The following is a 19169-nucleotide window of genomic DNA, read 5'->3' on the forward strand; positions in this document are numbered from 1 at the left end:
GAGCTCCTGCGCATCGCTGGCATCTCCGACGCCGTGTACTGGCTGTCCGCTTTCCTGAGCGCCATGATGGTGATGTCTCTGGAGGCGGTCCTCATCACCACGTTCCTGAAGCTGCCCATCTTCTGCGAGCCGTCTATACTGCCTCAGAGCGATTACAGCCTCGTGCTGTTCATGCTGATGTTGTACGCTGTGTACTGCGACCTGTTCTGCCTGCTGATCAGCTGCGTCGTCAAGACCCGTGAGCTGCGTGCCTAACTCACTCACTCATTCACTTTCTTGGTCACGCACTAAAGACGAGAACATTCTGATCTAGTTTTTCAAATTATGAACAAAACCAAGAGAATTCTCATTGTGAGCATTTTTGCATTGCACCCCCAAGTGAAATAACTTTCAAAACACGCAGTCTGATAGAAGAAGTAAGGACTCGTTACCTCCCGTATATCGTAAGTTCTCGAACCGGTAGAGACAATGGATACTTCTCCACGTGAGCATCACATTGCTTACCTGTATTCCAGGACCGAGTGGTGAAGTTGCGAGGAAATTTAACTTTAATTTGTCTCTCCATCTTGCCCTTTTATTGTGCTCTGTGTGTTCTTAGCACCTAAAACTTTTGCGAGAGGCTATATACATACCCCGCGATGCACACGGCAAAACGAACGCGCGCCCTCTTACTGCAGGCCGGGATGGATGTTACGTTTACGTGCCTCACACACATACGCGCACACACGCTTCATTCATTCATTCATTCATTCATTCATTCATTCATTCATTCATTCATTCATTCATTCATTCATTCATTCATTCATTCATTCATTCATGTGGTCACAGCTCAGTTGATCACTCGCGCATTGTTCACTCTTCCTTACCAACGAATGCGCGTTGTCGACAGTTTGTCTGTGCATTTGAATGAATGCGCCCAGGCGTTCACAAGTGACGAACCGCTGTTATGTGCTGTAGCCCCGCTGTCCTTTAGATGAGACCTATAACGTTCAAGTGTTTGATCTTGGCAAAATTCTGACCATTTCTGGCTTGTCGCCAACCTCTCTGATGACAGCGGTGTATGCCGTGTTCGCCACCGTGTGCCTCTGGATGCTGACGTACGAGGTGCCCATCTTCTTCATGGACCTGCCCGGCTCCGTCGAGTACGCGGACCTCTCGCTCGGTCAGAAGGTCGTCACATCCATATTTCCTAACATGGCCCTGCACTGGATTATCCGCATCATCAGCGCGCACGAGGAAAACAGTTGAGTGTCTCGATCACGTTATAGCGCAACTGCATCGAATCTTCTTCCTAGTAGCGCGTGCCTTAATTCACACAAACCCAGCGCCTGCGGGTCAAGGAAGTTGGCACTATACGGTTCATGCCAGCCTGACATGAGAGCGTTTACGTCTTCTTTTTGGCGGGTCGAAATAGCGTTGTTGTCCGTTGTTGAGGCAACACAGACAGTTCAAGCGAACTCACCGTCCGGCACTTAAATTACCAGCTGCATTCCGTTGATGCAACCGAAACGCGCTTACGCGCGCCTGTCTGAGCGGGTCGGGCTGAGTCAACCATATTCTCTTCAAGGTGCAGGTGGGTTGACTCAGCATGACAAGCTGATTCGTCCTGCTTTTGTTGAACATGACTGACTAATTAATTGGTTGACGGGGTTTAAGGTGCAGAAACAACACCCCCGATATGAGAGACGTACGCCGAAATGGAAGGTTCTCGATGAATTTCTAGTAATCTGAATTTTTCAACGTGCGCCTCACCTAACTGCAAGAGCGAACTTGTATTCCACAAAAATCCAACCACCGCTGGCGGGAATTGAACCATCGACTTCGTGTCCATTACCATGATGTCGTCGAGTTTATCTAAACGGCTTGCACGGTTTTAATTATTTTGCAGATACAGTCGTCTACATACTACCATGTTTTCGGTGCGCTCGACATGTGCAAAGGTCGAAGTCGGGTCGGGTTTACGTCACAGTCGCCACTTCCTGAACAAGCTTCGGGACAAGCAGAGAAATCTTGCCTTCAAATAATGGGTGCCACAGTTACTCACCTATAAAGACGGCTTAAAGCATTTCTATTCGGATTCTGCCCCGTTTTGGGCTCATCATGGTCTGACACACTTACATAACGGCGTAATTAAAACGCCTTGTCAACTAGGCAGGGTGAAGGGGCTTGCAATGTAATCTGATCTGAAAACTGTATACGTGGTCGCGTGAGTTATGGAATTCGTTCAGCGCTGATTTTGTAAGACGACTTCGTCGCACAAAAAGACTAATGCTCGCATATTATGCTTTCTTTCCAGACCAGGGAGCTCGCTGGAGCAACCTTAATATGACCGGCTCGCTGTACTGACAACGTAACCCTTACAGTGATGTTGTGTGTCGTCCTGAGCTACTGCGTGTTTTATGGCGTCCTGGTCTGGTACCTGGACAACGTGTGGCCGTGGCAGTACGGTATTCCCAAGGAGCCCTTCTTTTTCGCCAAAGTGAGCGGCTTTTTTGAGCACTGTAACCTAACTAATTTCGTCAACTCCAAGCTCTTCCTCCATTCTACCGAGTTGAGAACCGCGCCATCCCTCGATTGATGAAGACGCTGCGTTTCTCGAGAATTGCCGTGGGTGGTCCTGAAGTGCAGTGACCACTTCTGTCGAGTGGTAGCGCTGCTATCTACTTTCTTGAGTCAAGGTGGAGTGTTGAGTGGAGGAATATTCTAGAATATGGGTGTAAGTAAAAGTAACACTAAGTTGAATGAATATTCTGGAATTTCAATAGGTCCGTCTTACCTTGAGGGGAAGTTCTGCGCTCTTAGGAACGAAAAAAAAAATACACGAAAGTTTGGTGGTGACGACGCCTTCGTCTTGTTATTTTTTGAATTAGTTCTCCAAGCCGTCAAAGATTTCGACAGCGTTTGCTCGGCGTAATTACTTGTTTATGTAAGCGTAAAGGTAAGTCCAAAGTTTGCGAAAGCTCAACCTGCCTGGCAACTTTTATCACTTTAGTCCTGCACAACAAAGGCGAAAACACCTGAAAACACCAAAGAATTTGTTGCGCCACACTAATGTCATCGAAGCCATGGTTAGGTCGCTAAATTCGCGAAAGAAAAATTTAGCCTTCCCCGTTTTTTTTTTTACTTAGTAATTAGTCTTTATCTGCTACAAAGATACGGGGATGGCGACAAGAGGTAGACGTAATGTTTGTTCACGTAATATTTACAGAGAAAGGCACGGACGCTTACGCCAAATGAATCGACACGCACGCAGGAGTTTCGCATCATAGTAGTCTTCATCGCTTGTCAATCATCTCCTTCAATACACACAGTCGCTCTGCAATAATAAGCTTCTAAACAAATTTCATTTCATTTGTTTCTCCTTAAAGGTCCGAAGCCTTACACAAGGGGAAGCTTGAGAACATGTTTCTTGCTCACAAGAACACACTACAAGCAAAAAAAGAAAGGTAAAATAGCAAAAAAAAGCAAAGTCCCTTTCTTAAAAAAAGATGGTTGAACGGGAAGCTTTCTCCCATGCAAACTGAATCAAAGTCCAAAGCCAACGACCACGCAACGCACCTTAGGAATGCTGAGCGACCTGATGCGATGCATATGTTGATTGCTTGTTTAGGATTGTATGTTTTGAACGTTGAAGTTGAATAAAGACACATTACGTTAAGTTGCATAGCCTTTATTTTAGATCATGTAGCCGTTGATTACACGCACACACTCACAATTTCACGGACGACTCTACACTTGCACAGTATTGTCTTGTGATTGCTGTGGTAGACGGTCAGAGGCTCTGCCGTTGCCGATACACGCAATATATATATATATATATATATATATATATATATATATATATATATATATATACAGTTTACATTCGCAGTTGTACCGATAAGAACAATGGGAACTGCAACGCCACGCTACACGGACGAACTGTATATATCTGCATTGCATTGCGCGCGTCACGCAATGCATTCCCGGCCGTCACCATTGGTAGGCCGCGGGTGCAGCGCACGGCAGAAGAAGAGGCTGCCGTACGCGAGCGTAAGCGCAATCGTGCCCGCAAGGCCGATCCCGTGTATCGGCAACGGCAGATATACAGTTCGTTCGTATAGGTAGCGTGGCATTGCAGTTCCCATTGTTCTTATCGGTACAATTGCGAATGTAAACTGTAGTGTTCTACGATACGTATGTCGTGCGCCGTTGTTCTATCGTGTGCGGAGATGCGCAGATAGTTCCACTGTGTAAGTTGGCTTTCCTGCAGTGCGTTTTCGGCGCTCACGGACGAATCAGTGAGACCTAGAAAGCTACGCTTTAATAAAAAGCGGTCAGGTGTAGCTAACGGAATAAAGACGTGTGATTCGCTCGCTGCCCAATTAAAGGCATGTAGACTGGGTACAATTATTGCTATTTATGCACATGTGTGGTAGTATATTCTTGTGCGTTTGCTTTGCAGGTGCGCTACTGGTACCCCAAAGCGCCCCAAAATTTCCAGCATCAGAGGAAGGATGCCACGGAAGCTAGCGTTCCGCTTGAGAGCGTCGGAGATCGTGACAATCCTGGCATAGTGCTGGACAACGTCACAAAGGTCAGCCGGCACTCGCCATCGTTAGCAGAGAAGGTTTACCTGGCGTGGGCAAAATTATCCCTGCATTCTCACTTCTCCACCACAGCGTCCCTCATATCATGTGTCATCTTGTGGCGATTAACACAATCAATCAATCAATCAATCAATCAATCAAATGTTCTCGCCGCGACATGTGGGCTCTGTCTGCGATACGTAGCACTTTGTCAGCTGTGACTATTTTACGACACGTGTGGTTTAGGCTGCATGTCCGTGATTTAATCGAGTTTGAAGTTTTGTGAGGTGCTTTTCAAGTTTAATACGAGCACATTCGTTCTTAACGTCGATCTTTCTTCACGGGAGATGGTTGAGGCACTTGTGATATGGTTCAGGGCTGTCCACGATTGTCTGCATGCAGAAGTTCGTGTAAAGTGCTCATCGTAGTTGGCTTCTCCTTAGTATTAGTCTTTGTGGGGAGGAGCCCACTTTAGCGACTGCGTTTGTTTACTCGGGATAGCCCTTGTTTTTGGCAGTATTTGTGTCTCTGCAGCCTAGAATGCTGGCAGTGACGACGGTAAGCGTCAATACTCAATAGAAATAATTGATATACGTGTCGGTTTCTTAGACAATACAAAAGTTGGAATCAGCTAGCGCAAGACAGGGGTAATTGGAGGTCGCAGGGTAGCCTTCGTCCTGCAGTGGGCATAAATATAAGCTGATGATGATGATGACAGATGTTACGTTAAATTGTCTGTGGCAGATAGCGTGATTTTGCCTCTTTATCTATATTACGCAATGAAGTATACATTACACGAGAAATCACAATATGTAATTAACCCATTAAAATTGCACCATCTATCCATCCATCCAACCATCCGCCCATCCATCCGTCCGTCCGTCGAAGTTTAGCGTGTTGTCATGTATACTGCTGTTTACGTGAGTCTCGCGTGTTCGTCGCTTCTCGCTGAAAGCGTGAGTGGCCACGTGACAAGCGTACCTCCACCATCGCACTGTTGCAGATATACCAGGGCAGAACTGTGGCCCTCCGTCGTGTCAGCCTCAAGGCGTACCCTGGTGACGTCACCGTGCTTCTAGGCCGCAACGGTGCGGGCAAGACGACTCTGCTGCGGCTCATTACGGGTCTCGAGCAGGCGTCCGCCGGCAGCGTCTACGTGGCGGGCCACAATGTGGCGCTAAACACGGACGCGGCGCGCCGCTCCATGGGCTTCTGTCCTCAGGAGAACATCCTCTTCCTCGGCCTCACCGTCTTCGAGCACCTGCAGTTCTTCGCCAGGGTGCGCTAGTGAACGTTGTTTTGGTGTCATCATGCAGGCAGGAAGAACTGCGAGGGAGCGTGACGTGACAAAATTGGGGGGGGGGGGGGGGCAGAAAAAGTCGGCCTAGCTTGTGATGATGTCGCGGTAGGCTTTAGTGTCTTCCACAGCCATGCTCACCGCACGCTCTCCTGAAAAGACTACGGGTGCGAGACCGACGCGCGGCTGCCGCACTAGCAGGTTGCAACGAATACGGTAAATGTTGCAGTGAGTGACCGTATAGTTGTGCAAGAATATCGGGAGAAAGTGTGCACGGGAGTGGTTGGCAAAACAAGAATGCATCGATTAAAACTCAATGGGAACACACCGCACTGGGCCAAGTCCGCCGAGCGCAGGGCCATGTGTTGGGCCGACTTTTGAAGGAACTGGAGAGAGAAAAGGGGAAGTTGTCCTGCGAAGAATGGCTGCGTGACGTCATACTCCCTCTTACAGTTTCTTTTATTCCTCCATAGATAGTGCTAGTCTGTGGCATGACCTTGTTCAGTCTTCTTTTTTTGTTGTTCACTTTGTGTTCTTCATGTCGTGTTTCGTGGGTCACATATGCCACCAATATCCAGCATTTATCCCATTTAATCTAAGCAACAAACTTAGACGTCTGTAGAGATATTTTAAAGCTTCCAGAATTTATATATAATGTGCGTTAGATCAGTTCACGCTTCCTCTACGGGGAAACGTTAAGTCGACGTCATTGCGTATCCTATTCCAGCAGTTGCAAGACAGTTTGATTCTATTCGTGAATGTGCCTGATTGTGCCACTTATATTAGGCAAACATCTGAAGCAGGGGTGTCAAATTCAAGTCACCAGCCTTCCGAACGCTGAGTTCTGGTTATGCAGATTGCTTATTTAGGCTTATGCACTTTCCAAAAGGAAACTCAAGAGGATCTGGAGAGTGTGTTTTGCTACATGCTGAGTATCTTGTGCTGTCAATTTGTAAAACACATTTTACCAATTTCAACCAAGATTTTACAGGTAAATTCCACATCATTCGTGGTTAATTAACCAGGTTGTGTTCTCTTCAAGGTCCCTAGGCACTGGCTTGACTGGGCTTTCTCATTGTTATATTTGAACAGCAAACAGCTTTTAAAGCAGCCTTATCTGTTTGGAAACACGGCTAAGCACGCGATATTAGGCGACAATAACCTTACGCCGACCAATACACGATCTTGTGCCTTTTGCGTGACATCAGCGTAAAATTAATCCTACAGCCTATAACGCACTGTAGAAAATGACATCGTTTCTGTGACATCGACTCCAAAATCTCCGGCATGGCGTATTGCTCCACACCGGAGGTCTCGGATGCCCATGCCTTCATGGATGTGAGTCGCGCAGAGGGAACATGGGATATTTTCGGCGTCGAATCCCTGTAAATTGAGCCAAATTAAGGAACACTAGATCGGCGTGCGGCCAGGGGCTCGCGCCATCTAGGCCTCACGTTGCGCACAGCGTAATCGGAAATTCGCAAATCGCGAATGTCAATAAACATCATCATCATCATGATTCGTAGCTGCGTAACTGCGACACGCCTATGACAAGACTCCCGCCATCGTGCGTGTGTAATGAGGAGAACCCGAACATCAGAAGACGTGAGAGTTGCGCGGAGAAGACGAACATCGGGAGGCGCAAGAGAGAGGAGCGGATCCACAGGTTGACATGACAGGGGGGAAAGAAGCGCGATTTTAGCAATGACTTTTAGAAATGGTTGAACGAGAACAAGCCAAGGCACGGTTCAAGAAATGGGAGAAGAGGTTATTCGTTTTCGAAGACATGCATTTGTCTGTAGGGTTCGCGTGAATCTGGTGATTTTTTGTGTGAGTTCCTTAGAAAGGGCATCGTGGGTTGCTTATATGCATTTTGCTCTGTTACTATGCAGATCCGTGGTGACAACTGGGTGACGACGAACAAGGCCATCGAGGAGATCCTCGTGGCGTTCAACCTATCCGAGAAGCGCGACGCCCTGGCCAGCTCGCTTTCTTGGGGCACGAGGCGAAAGCTTCAACTCGGCGTCGCCGTTGTCGGTAACCCTCAGGTCAGCACCCCATTCTTGTGATTTCATGCTATTCTTGGAAAAAGTTTGGCACGACAAACCTGGTAGTAAGGCACGTGGTTGTGTTGTATAATTAGTTGTAGTTGTGTAACTTTGAACGTTTGTGCCATTGTCATGGCCGGGAATTGAAGCCGTGACCTTGTGCTTTGCAGTAAGGCGCCGTATATCCCTCGAACCATTAGGAAAGCAGTACCATCCTGTAGCAGGCAAAAATATTCTTCATGTTGCTAGAAAAAAACCGAAGAACTAAAGTGATTTATTTAAAAAATAACATAAAATCAGGCAGATATGTAACTTATGGCCTCACACTAATCCCGAAATACTTTAGGAAAAATAAGCTAGGGTGGATCACGTCATTTGCCAAGGCAGGTTTACGTGACGCGGAAGGAAGGAACCAGGTAGCAGATGTGTTTGCTTTGCTCAGTGTTTAAAGTAGTGATAGAGACGTTTGAAAGAGTACAGTGCTCACGGAACGAAACTTGCCAATTTAGGGCTACGTAGTCCGTATACTCCTGTTTCCACCGTCTTCAATTCGTGTGGCCTCAACGTAATTTTGGCTCGTACTCTTAGATCAGAGTCCTCATCACCTGTAATGATTAGATTCGTAGCGATAGACATGCTATTCTCGCCTAATTGCACGTATGAACTGTTCTACTCAGTTTCCTTGTCGCGTTTCATTCCGTGAGCACGGTACGCTATTGGACTTGTGGTTGCCATGTGCGGTGTAGGATACTATGTCCTTCCTGCTTAATGCTGTAGCTCTTTAGAAGATGAGCAGTTTATGTACATTCGCAGGTTACAACTACAAGCTTAGCAACGTCTCAGTATTAGTCTGCAGCCGTGGTGGCTGCCAGTTATATACCCATGCTTCAAGGAGGAAGGGAAGATAATGGCGATTTAATCTATTTTCGTCTGCAATTCATTATTCTATAGACAGCGGCCGGGTGTCACTTACTCAACTGATTAACGATTAGGTTTCACTAAATAATCATTTAATTAACTTGACACACGCATGTTGTTATTGCGGAATTGAAGACGCTCAGCGTTCAAACCTTGTCCGCTTAGGAGTCCTGGGGTGGTACTCTGTAAGTGTGCACCTAGTGGACTGTTCCTTTAGGCCGCTGCTTTTTGGTTGGAGCTGTACCAGTGAGGAGGAGGCTGGCTGGGGCCGCCTGTTTCCTTCTCACTGGTACCCCAGCCCAGCCAATCAGCACTTCAGCAGCAACTTAAATGACATGTCCACAAGGTGGTTACAAATGCCGCTATGTCTGGAGATGACGTAATTTCAGTTGCATCCGGTATAGTTGGTGCCAGGCCACAGGCGTGGCCAGCATAGCATTACACAGGGCCGACAGCGCTGTTCTCGTTTCCTTTCTGCCCTCCCTGTGTAACGTTATGCTGGCCGCACCTGTAGAAAAGCCAATTCTGCGGTAAAATTATATCTCAAGCGAATTGGCCCCTGCTCCATCGAGGACGTGTTCATTATCGTCATGCCTCGCAGATCGTTGTACTGGACGAACCGACGGCAGGTGCCGACCCCGAGTGCAAGGGTGCTCTGTGGGAGTGCGTTCTGCGGTTCCACACGGACAAGACCATGCTGCTGACCACACACAGCATGGAGGAGGCCGACACGCTCGGAGACCGCATCGCCGTGTTGGCCGCTGGCAGGATGCGCTGCTGTGGCTCCTCACTCTTCCTACGCAACACTTATGGTACGTGCCATGCGGTTGCTGATTTCTACAACGTTGTCCGGACTCTCGGTTTTGCGGCATGTTTGTGTTCATTGTGTTCATGTAGGCATAATTTTACTGTGTGCGCATGCTTGTGCGCGTGTGTGTCTATGTGGGCGTGTTTGTATCTGTTTAGAATTAAGTTAGCGCACACACCGCGATTTGAAGTCATTAGGCGCGCAGAGGTGGCTCAAATAGCTTCTTACCTATCACGTTTATAATTCCGGTGTGATAGTATATGTATGCAGTGTGTATGCTTCCCACAAGCGCAGTAAAGCTGTGCAGGTCGGAGAGCAACCGTCTGTTGCTTTCTTGCGCGCAGGTACGGGATACTGGATCCGCGTGGCTTTGGAAGAAGGCACCGTCGCCGATGACCTTGCTGAATTGACCCGCACCTTTCAAAAGCACGTACCCGAAGCCTTCGTTGAAGATGGCGATTATAAGGCACCACTTAATTACCTTCATCGTGGCGGAACGCAGAATATCAATGTTGGAGACGTCCGCGCCGATACGCTCATCGAGGTAAGCGTCGTGGTCCGGACGTACGCGGATGATCCAAATTACCCCTGATCTTTTATACTATACATCGTATTACCCCGCAAGAACTTCTGGCGGTGCTTCATTGCAGTGCTGTCTAATTTAGACGCAAATTGTGTGTTATGTGCACGTTTGCCGGGTTCGTCGCTTTTCGGTTGCTGGAATGAGTAATATAGAGTATCACACTGGCAACTTTCTTTTTCTCTTTCGCAGTAAAGGATGGATGCGCTTTTGATTTTTAGGGTCAACTGTTGAGTCTTCATCCATGCTTCGGCACATGCGCCCTTCGCTCTTCCGGTCTTTGATATGCGCAGGAGCGATTTTCGATGAATTCGTACACGCATGCGTGTGGAGGTAGCTGGCTGTGTAAATTTAGAGGTATTTAGTGCATTATGTGTATCGATATTGATGTTTCCCTCGAATGTGTGGCAAGATCCTGAAACACCGAACATATAATGAGGTTGCAAGGGACCTTGAAAACAGTTGCAGGCTTACTCGTATTGGTGATAAAGATATTGGATGAAAGAGAAAGATAAAGCCTACTGGATGCGCCATAACTCTATATTGCCTTAATTGTGCTCGCAGCGCAGCAGGGACTCAAACACACAGAACAAGGACAGGGCACTTCTGTGTGCTCATACGTTCTTGCTGTGCAGCAAACAAAATGAATATCAACCGCCTCGTCCAACCGTCTACATTGATACTGTATGGAAATATAGCGCGTGGCCTGCTCGTGAACATCGATAAGCAGTATGGTGAAATGAATAGATAGGAAGAGGAAACAAAGGAGAAGGGAGGAGAAGAGAAGAATGTCAACAAAAGCTGTGATTGAGAGAGTAGAGCGAAGAGTTCGAGAGGCGTCATCTGAGATTGTAGGGAGCAGTCAGCTAGGGAACCGGTAGAAAAGGGCCGAAGTGTCTGTCATATATGCCTTGACGGACTCGCTCGCCAGCCGCGTCTTCGCAGTTGCCACGAAAAGCCTGCACCTTTTATAGCGATAACAATTATATGGACACTCCAAGCAAATTTTTGCCGTCGCAGTCGCCGTGAGGTTCTGTATATATTTAGGTATATGTATGCTATATGCCATGCCATGCTATATGCCATGCCATGTTTTATGACATGCGGTACATGCGGGTTATATTGCCACGCCATTATACCACTAAAGTTGCTCATACCAAGTCGTACATTCTTGACAATATTATTCCTCAGAATTTTGAGAACGGCAGACCACAAGCAAATGTCATGAAAAGAAACACTTACAGCGCATGCCTTTTATCTTAAATCTTCTCAGACTTGAATATTAAAAGTGCAAAACAATAGCAGAGTTCAAACTTGGAAATGATTGTAATTTTATATGGTGAGGCTGTGCACTACCTCCGGGATCGGCCAACGAAGGATCTTTGAAACGTACCCGATACGGAAAAGTGGTGGCAACGTTGCTAGCACAAGGACGTTGACTTTAATTAATAAACATAAATGAAATCGTCTGATGCCAGGGTTCAAACAGAGGACCCTAGCACAACAGCTAGTTTTTACTTAGCTTACATTTACTTCAATTCTTACTGCCACTTACAGCTACGAGTCTTACACTTCGTGTAATATTCTACCATGTTGCCATCGCATTCATTGCTTCGCCCTTATTGCGAAACTGTGAATTTTATTTTTTTCCTCGACTATTCTTGCTCTGCGCAGCTGCTGAAGGAGCTGGAGGAAATGTGGAACGGGCGTCCGTTGCAATGGCTCTCGGTCTACGTGGCAGCTCTCGAAGATGTGTTGAGGCAGGTAGAGCATGATGCGGACCACATTAAGACGCCGCAGCAGCCGCAGCAGACACCGAACGTTGAAGTGGCTCGACGAGAACCGACGGTAGGCTGCCCTGCCGCCGCGGTCGAGGCGAACTTTTCCTCTAGCGGCGATTTGCGGCCCCGCTTGAGACAGCAGCTGGCCGCGCTCTTCACCAAGAAGCTACAGTACGGACGCCGCGACTACAGACTGCCCACGCTGATGCTGCTGCTGCCGCTTTCGGTCAGTGCTCGGCGGATAGGCTGGCTGGCTGGCTGGCTCACTCAATCACTCACTCGTTCTTTGACTGATTCACTGACTCACTTTCTCGCTGATTCTTTCACAAGTGTCCTCATTCACAGGTTCGTTTCCAAGCCACGACGTTAAGAGGAAGCTTTAGCTCGGGTGGTCCTATCTTAATGCATATAAAAGGAGAAATCGTCTTTCTCGGCAACCACTGCACCGCATTTGAGGAGGTTTGTTGCACTGAAAAGAAAAAAAAAACTTTAAATCTAGTGACTGTTGGAAGCAGAGTTCTTTGTTTAAGCCGTCCATTGTTTTATAAAAATAGTTCAAAATCGCAAATTTTCAGAAAACGAAGCTATCAAGTTTACAACTCTGTAACTCGGCACTGAAAAGCTATATCGCAATTCTGTAAAATGCGTGTAATAGTAAATCTAAATCAGAGAAACTTGATGTAATATTCATGGCTCTGAATTACACTACTAATATGTGAGTAGAACGTTTGCAAAACCTTCGTAAACATTGTAACAAATTCACGTAAGATATAAATTATTATAATAAATTTGTCCGCTTTGGATGTTCTGACCGATGCAATTTACAAAACTGCAATGTCTAACTTTGGTGCAGAGTTACGGATTCGTAAACTTCGTCCTTGTATTTTTGTCAGACTTAAAAATGTTCGGCACATTTTGTAAAAAAAAAATCTCGACCATAAATCAAAATTTCGCTTCCAACAGTCACTATAAATTAACTTTTTCTCCCAAATGCACCATACATCATTCAAATCGGCCCAGTGGTTATCTCAGAAAAGTACTTGAATAGGCGGCGTCGGAGTTGGGGCCGAGCTAAAGCTTCCTCTTAAATCCCATAAATCAGTTAATAGTGAGTGCGAAGACGAAGTATAAATGGTCGTAACTGTAAGTACCGGGGTAGCGCGTCGCCAGTAGAGTTACTGTTATCGAGTTACCATATATGCTACCAAAGGATGATATACACTAACTCTAATCGCCAGCTTCTTACAGCACCGCTGCGTGACATTACAGTGTCATTAGTAATTATATGTTGTATCTGACTTGACGATGTCATCTTTGCGCCTCGGCAGGTCCTGCTACTGTTCGTCTTCATCAACCAGACGCACATCTCTCGGAAGCTCAGCTACTCCGGGCCCGTCGAGTACTCGCTGCTGAACATCTTCGGCCACACCGTCGCGTTCTACACCGCTGACGAGTCGACCAAGAGCGGACCTGCTAAGGAATACGAGAAGTGAGTTCGGCGTCAATCTTCGGGAGAGACTGTAACAACGCCAAATGCAGCGCCCGCCGGGAATTCACGTGCACCCGTATAGCAAGATGGTCGCGACCGACGTATGTCACGCACTTCGAAAGAATGAGAAGGTCCCGTCTCGCGTTCGTTTTTCTTAGATGGAGCCTTAGTGCTTGCAGCTGAATTTCGATTTCACTGTCCAAAGTCCAAATCCACCGAGACAGAAAAATAATCTAATCGGATAACCGCGCCCTAAGTCAAATCGCAGCGTGTAAAAGAAAAAGTCACCGTCCTAGCGAGTGATTCAAGTAAAATTATTTAGACCTTCAAATCTCACACTTGAAATCTGCATGACTGAAACATTTATGAAAACAACATTACTCGAAAAAAAGTGTCTCTCGAAAAAAAGTGTAAGCACATTTGTGTTAACTGCTCGCGAAAGAGCCTTACGAATGCAGAAACAAATGACAATCTCAACACGCTAATTCACAGGTAGCACACAATTAATCACAGGGTAGACTGCACGTTGTATTCACAGAATACCAAACTGGACAAGGTTAAAAGTTAGGCTAGGTTAGGGTAGGGTAAGTTAAAGTTCACAGAAAGACGGTATAAACTGCTGCCCTGACGAAGCAAAGTCCCATGGTCGGAACGTTAGCTCCAGCGACATTCCTTGTTCGACCGTTATTGATCACATTATTCACATAATGATGGCATAGTGAATGGAATGTCGTGGGTTCGGTCCCCAGTGCTCCAGCGCCCGCTCACGACCAAGGGACCGTCCTGTGCATTTCACGTGTTTCGTGCACCGCATCGCCAACTTCTTAGGTCGGCGCAGCGGGACATTACAATGTCATTTGTAATAATGTTTTTTCTGACTTGGTGAAGTCTCTTTGCGCCTCGGCATGTCGACTAGGTCGACGTGCATGGTATATATATATATATATATATATATATATATATATATATATATATATATATATATATATATATATCCAGAAATTGGTGCATTAACTATGATGCAGTGTTATACAACTGCACCATATTTTTTTGCGTTATTTGTATTACTTTGTTCCATTGTCAGAACTTACATTTTTTTTTGACCGTGTATTTGTGTTATTCGTGCCGAGTTTTTTTCAGTCGCATTTCTTTTATGCACTTGTACGTGGACGTTGTCTTCTTTCGCGTCGACTTTGATTGACACGCCTTTCCTTCTTTTTTTTACCAAGAAGCCAGGTGGGCCGGCCCCGGTTGTAGTGAAGTCGACAGAGTAATGTAGTTTATTTTTTACTATTCTGACGCTAATTGCGCATGTACCGCTAATTTTAGCTACTCTGCGACTTATTCTCGCTTGTTGTGGGCACTGTCGGAGCCGCCTTCCAGACACCATTTCCTAGCTCGAGCCCTGCTTAGTGCGAGTGAAATCGCTCCATATTCCCAAAAGTGTGCCGTACGGCGGCTTTGTCTCAACACGTCTGTATCTACGGCGGTGCACGCTTTACAGGAGTGTAGTCAATGTGGTTAATGTTTTACAATATTGGCGCTAATCACGCCCGCAGAATTAATTTTAGTTACTCTGAGACTAATTATAGCTTTTTGTCTTATTGAGATCTACATTTTGATACTTCTTGCGACTCGCTACGACGCTCTGAAGGAGAGAAAGGGTTGTTTTATTTCTGTAATTGCATGTCAGTTAAAAATACCTTCTCTTAAAAATACATAAAAATAAAATAAATTAAAATAAAAAATAAAGAAATCGGCAGAACTTCGTTACGCGATGACTTGTCACAAAGCTTCACTAAGCGTGGTCTCCCAACCGCACCCAGTTCTGTCCTGCAGGCACTGCAGAATTTGGCTTGATCATATCTGAATTCAAATGAACTGCGGCAGCAATATGATATGTGTTTTTTTTTTTTCCTGCATAAAACTTCAATTTTTATTGTCAGCTCTAGAACAGCGTGCGTTCTCACTTTTATCAGTCGAACATGCGCCTATGTAAGGCGCGAGCAGCAAGTCGATGGAGGTTAGAAAGAAAGAAAGATACCGGCACCGAAAGTGAGGAAACAGGCTAAGAATGCTCTCGCATTTAAAAGAAAATGTTTCTGCAGGTACCTATCGCAGGAGCAAGGCGCCGAAGTGAGCGACCTTGGCAATCACGATCCACGCCCGTGGCTGCAGAACTTGGCGCTGAGCAACTATCGCCGATACCGCTCGCAGTATATCGTCGGCGCTCAGTTCAGGTCCACCAAGAACCTGTCGGGCGTGCCAGAGAGCGCCATCTTGCCGGGAAACCACATAGAAGACAACGAGACGGCCGTGGAGGTGTGACGCGACGTAATGTGTACAACGAGTTTTGTCTATCGAGCTGTATATACAACTAGCAGCGAGTTTGGCTGGTTGCTTGGGGAAATTTGGGTAATATATCTGCGTACCCTGCAGCTGCGATGTTCAATGCACCTGTGACATGTTTTCTTCGTATGGTTGTAACTATAACAAAGAGTCGATCCCCTCGGATTCCCTTATTTTTCTTACTAATAGTATTGGAAAACATGCTTTAAACCATCAGAAAAAGAAAGCGGTGGACGCTAAGTTGTAGCAATCCCGCAGCAATCTTTTCAATATTATGCCAAAATCTAGCTCGATTAGTGAAGCACAATATAGCCTGATTGTCAGCAAGATCTTGCGATAATGCGGATGGTCGATACGGTGAAGATTCGCGAAACGCAATTATTTATCGAAATCGTTGTAGGCTCACTGACCTGCAAAGCGTAGATGTCTTTGTCAGTTCTTGACTCGCCTTTATGGTTTTAGTTATAATGCGTTAGCATTCTTAGGGTACTTCTTGCACTTTCCGGGAGCTGGTTTTGTATGTACCTGGCCGTTTTCCCGCCTACATTGTTCGCTGGGTATATTCCATGGTCAAATGGGTAGCGTATCGGGCTGCTGTGCTTAGGGAATGCCGCCCGAAACGAACCGTCGGGCCAACTTGGGTCACTTAGTATATGGCAATGTGTACATACGTGCCGCTCTTCAACGAACCTCTTGCACGCTGATATGGGTCCCTGTAGATGCGGGACTGGGTATGTGCCAAGTGAAACACTTGGACGCCGACTTCGAGCACAGTGTATGTGCCACTCGGTCTGTGCGGGTCTTCAATGAACCTCTTTGGTGCCAACTTTGGTCACGCGGTGTGTTGCAGTAGGTGTGTGCCGGTCTTCAGTGAACGTATTTGATGCCAACTTGGGTCACATGGTATGTACCACTGGGAATAATGTGCCGCTCTACAATGACGAAAAAGTTGGCAGTCGCTTTAGCATCCGCCAAAGACGTTGAAGGCGGAAGCCTGCGCGCTCTCGAGACATTCGTTAAATTACTTGACATTCTCATTCGAACGCGTTACTTCCTATTACTCGCTTTCTGCCACCAAAGGTGGTCGGTTCGAGTGCCTTAATTAACTTTATTATAATTGAGGTAGAGTTCAGGCGCTCGAACCTGCGATATTTGTTGGTGGCACCAACACATGGTGGCACCATGGTGGCATGGTGTCTCCATGAATCATTCAAATGCGTTATTACTTCCCACTACTTGTTTTCTCCCACCAAAGGCCGTGGGTACGAGTGCCTTAATTAACTAACTGAATGAACTGCGCCCTAATTAATTTTGCCTGAAGTAACATCAAAGGCCGCGGGTGTGACTCCCGCCAAAGGTCGTGTGTACTCTATCTTAATTCAGGCATTCGAACCCACGACTTTTGTTGGTGGCACCATCAATTTTGGCGCCATCAATTTCGGTGCAACTAAATTTTCCGGACGGTCAAATTTTCGACCCATGAGCCATCTTAGGCTTTCGCCATGAAAAAAATCCCTTAAACTCCTGCGATGCTGAGCGAAATCGAATCCACGTCACAAGGGTTCCTCAAGGAGAGCAACCCGACGCATCACCAGGCTGCGTCACAAATGCACGTGGTATGTGCCGCTTTTCAAAGAAAGCCGTTCACGCCGACGCTTTAGCGAGCTGCGCCATGAATACACTGGTTATGTGCCGCTCTTCAATGAACCTCTCACCGATTTGGGTCACTGAGCATGTGCCACTGGGCGTGCGGCACGAGAGGTAACAATTATCAGCTTTCGCAGGAACCGTCGCGCCACGCTTCTGGTCTCTGAGGCCACGCGCAGTCTTCTCGGTAGCGCCACTAGATGACGCAGCTTGTCCAGAAGGAAGCACTAGTGAGGAGCCCGGTAGCTGCATGACGCGTTTGTAAGCGTTCGTGCGCACCGGCGCGCCATGCATTTCGGAGGCTTCGCATCGGGGGCTCTAGATAGTCCCGCTGCTGTACACGCCTCATACATACCTCGAAACACGCCGCATGCATTCAGCTTGCTACGAGGATTTCTTGTGTGTTCCCGAGTAAAATTTTTCAAACAGCGTTTTAACTGCTTAGCCAAATTGGTGCCAGTAGGGGGGCCCAATACAGGGTATCGCAACTCATACTCTCCTATAGTTGCCCGCTATATGTCGCGGGCTATCCCAGCGAAACCTGAGCTAACATTAACCTCGGCGCATGCAGGTGACGGCGTGGCACAGCGGCTACTCGCCCCACTCGTCGGCCGTGTCTATCGTTGCGGCGTCGCGCGCCTTCCTTCCCGGCTGGCGGCTGCGCGTGGTCAACCACCCGCTGCCCAAGGGTAACCCGAGACCGGAGCCGGACCCTTTGATAGTGCTCGCCACGCGCTTGATGTGCGCCGTCTTCGTGCCCGTCGGGCTGGCTTTCCTCGGCGCCACATACGTCCTCTTCCCCGTACAGGTAGACAGTATACAGACACTTTCACCCGCGCGTTCGGGCTCTCTAGTTGGTTCGTTACGACGAAGAAATTAACTGCGCGAAGTGAACAAAGGCGCTGAAAAAAGATATAGCACCAAACATTTGTTACTTGTCAAATCAGTTCTGCCGAAACACTAAAGGTTGAAGCAGTTTCGTGAAATACAAATGTCATCCGCCCGAAAGCACAACGAATATACAAAGGCTATGTCGTGCTACTGTCGGGTGGATGACAATTCTTCCGATGATGATGGTTATGCTGATTTGTTTATTGGTACGACACTTAAAAACGGGGCGGCGACTAAAAGTTACCTAGCCTGCTTGCGCTACTCGGATTTTACTACATCCTTGCTCATTTCCGAAGAATTGATTTGCCTATTCTGCGCCTCGAGCTGTCGGTTAATTTGGCCTCGTCTTGCAATCTGCTGCAGTCTCCTGGTTAGCTTAGATGGTAGAACGACCGCCCGTAAAAGCGTGGGTTCAGCGTTCGGTCTCCGTACTGTGACGAAATTGTCTGCTACTGCGAATGCTTTCTTTCTCAGAAACTTGTATAAATTTTCCTTGTAGGTCCGTGCCCTCAAGTGAGTGACCATTATTCATTTCACTTGTTACATGTGCTACTTGGGCGCACATTTCTTTATTTATTCTACTGCAATCGCCAAAGGTATATTTTTGCAATGGGGTGCACGGAATATGATGATGCATAACGCGACTTCGGTAAATGGACACAGAATCAAACATGAAACGATAGGGACTAAAACTCTGAATTCAAAATTAAAACACTGCTGTGCTCGTACAGCCCTTAGAGGTACAAAACTATAGCTTAGTCATGACTGAGTTTCTAACATACGTAGGTGGCTC

At 46.9% G+C, this 19169-nt stretch overlaps 1 protein-coding gene across 1 annotated transcript; it reads left to right on the forward strand.

Annotated features, from left to right (window-relative positions):
* The first annotated feature begins 2304 nt into the window (after nucleotides 1–2304).
* On the forward strand, nucleotides 2305–18893 carry LOC119448584 (phospholipid-transporting ATPase ABCA7). The gene is made up of 11 exons (XM_049666418.1): nucleotides 2305–2479; nucleotides 4445–4576; nucleotides 5572–5847; nucleotides 7758–7913; nucleotides 9433–9703; nucleotides 9984–10183; nucleotides 11894–12226; nucleotides 13329–13489; nucleotides 15598–15811; nucleotides 18057–18338; nucleotides 18876–18893. The coding sequence occupies exons 1-11, from the start codon at nucleotides 2366–2368 to the stop codon at nucleotides 18891–18893; spliced, it is 2157 nt and encodes a 718-aa protein (XP_049522375.1). The 5' UTR covers nucleotides 2305–2365.
* Nucleotides 18894–19169: the final 276 nt, after the last annotated feature.

This window comes from Dermacentor silvarum, chromosome 4, assembly GCF_013339745.2.
Source record: "Dermacentor silvarum isolate Dsil-2018 chromosome 4, BIME_Dsil_1.4, whole genome shotgun sequence".
Taxonomy (NCBI): Eukaryota; Metazoa; Arthropoda; class Arachnida; order Ixodida; family Ixodidae; genus Dermacentor; species Dermacentor silvarum.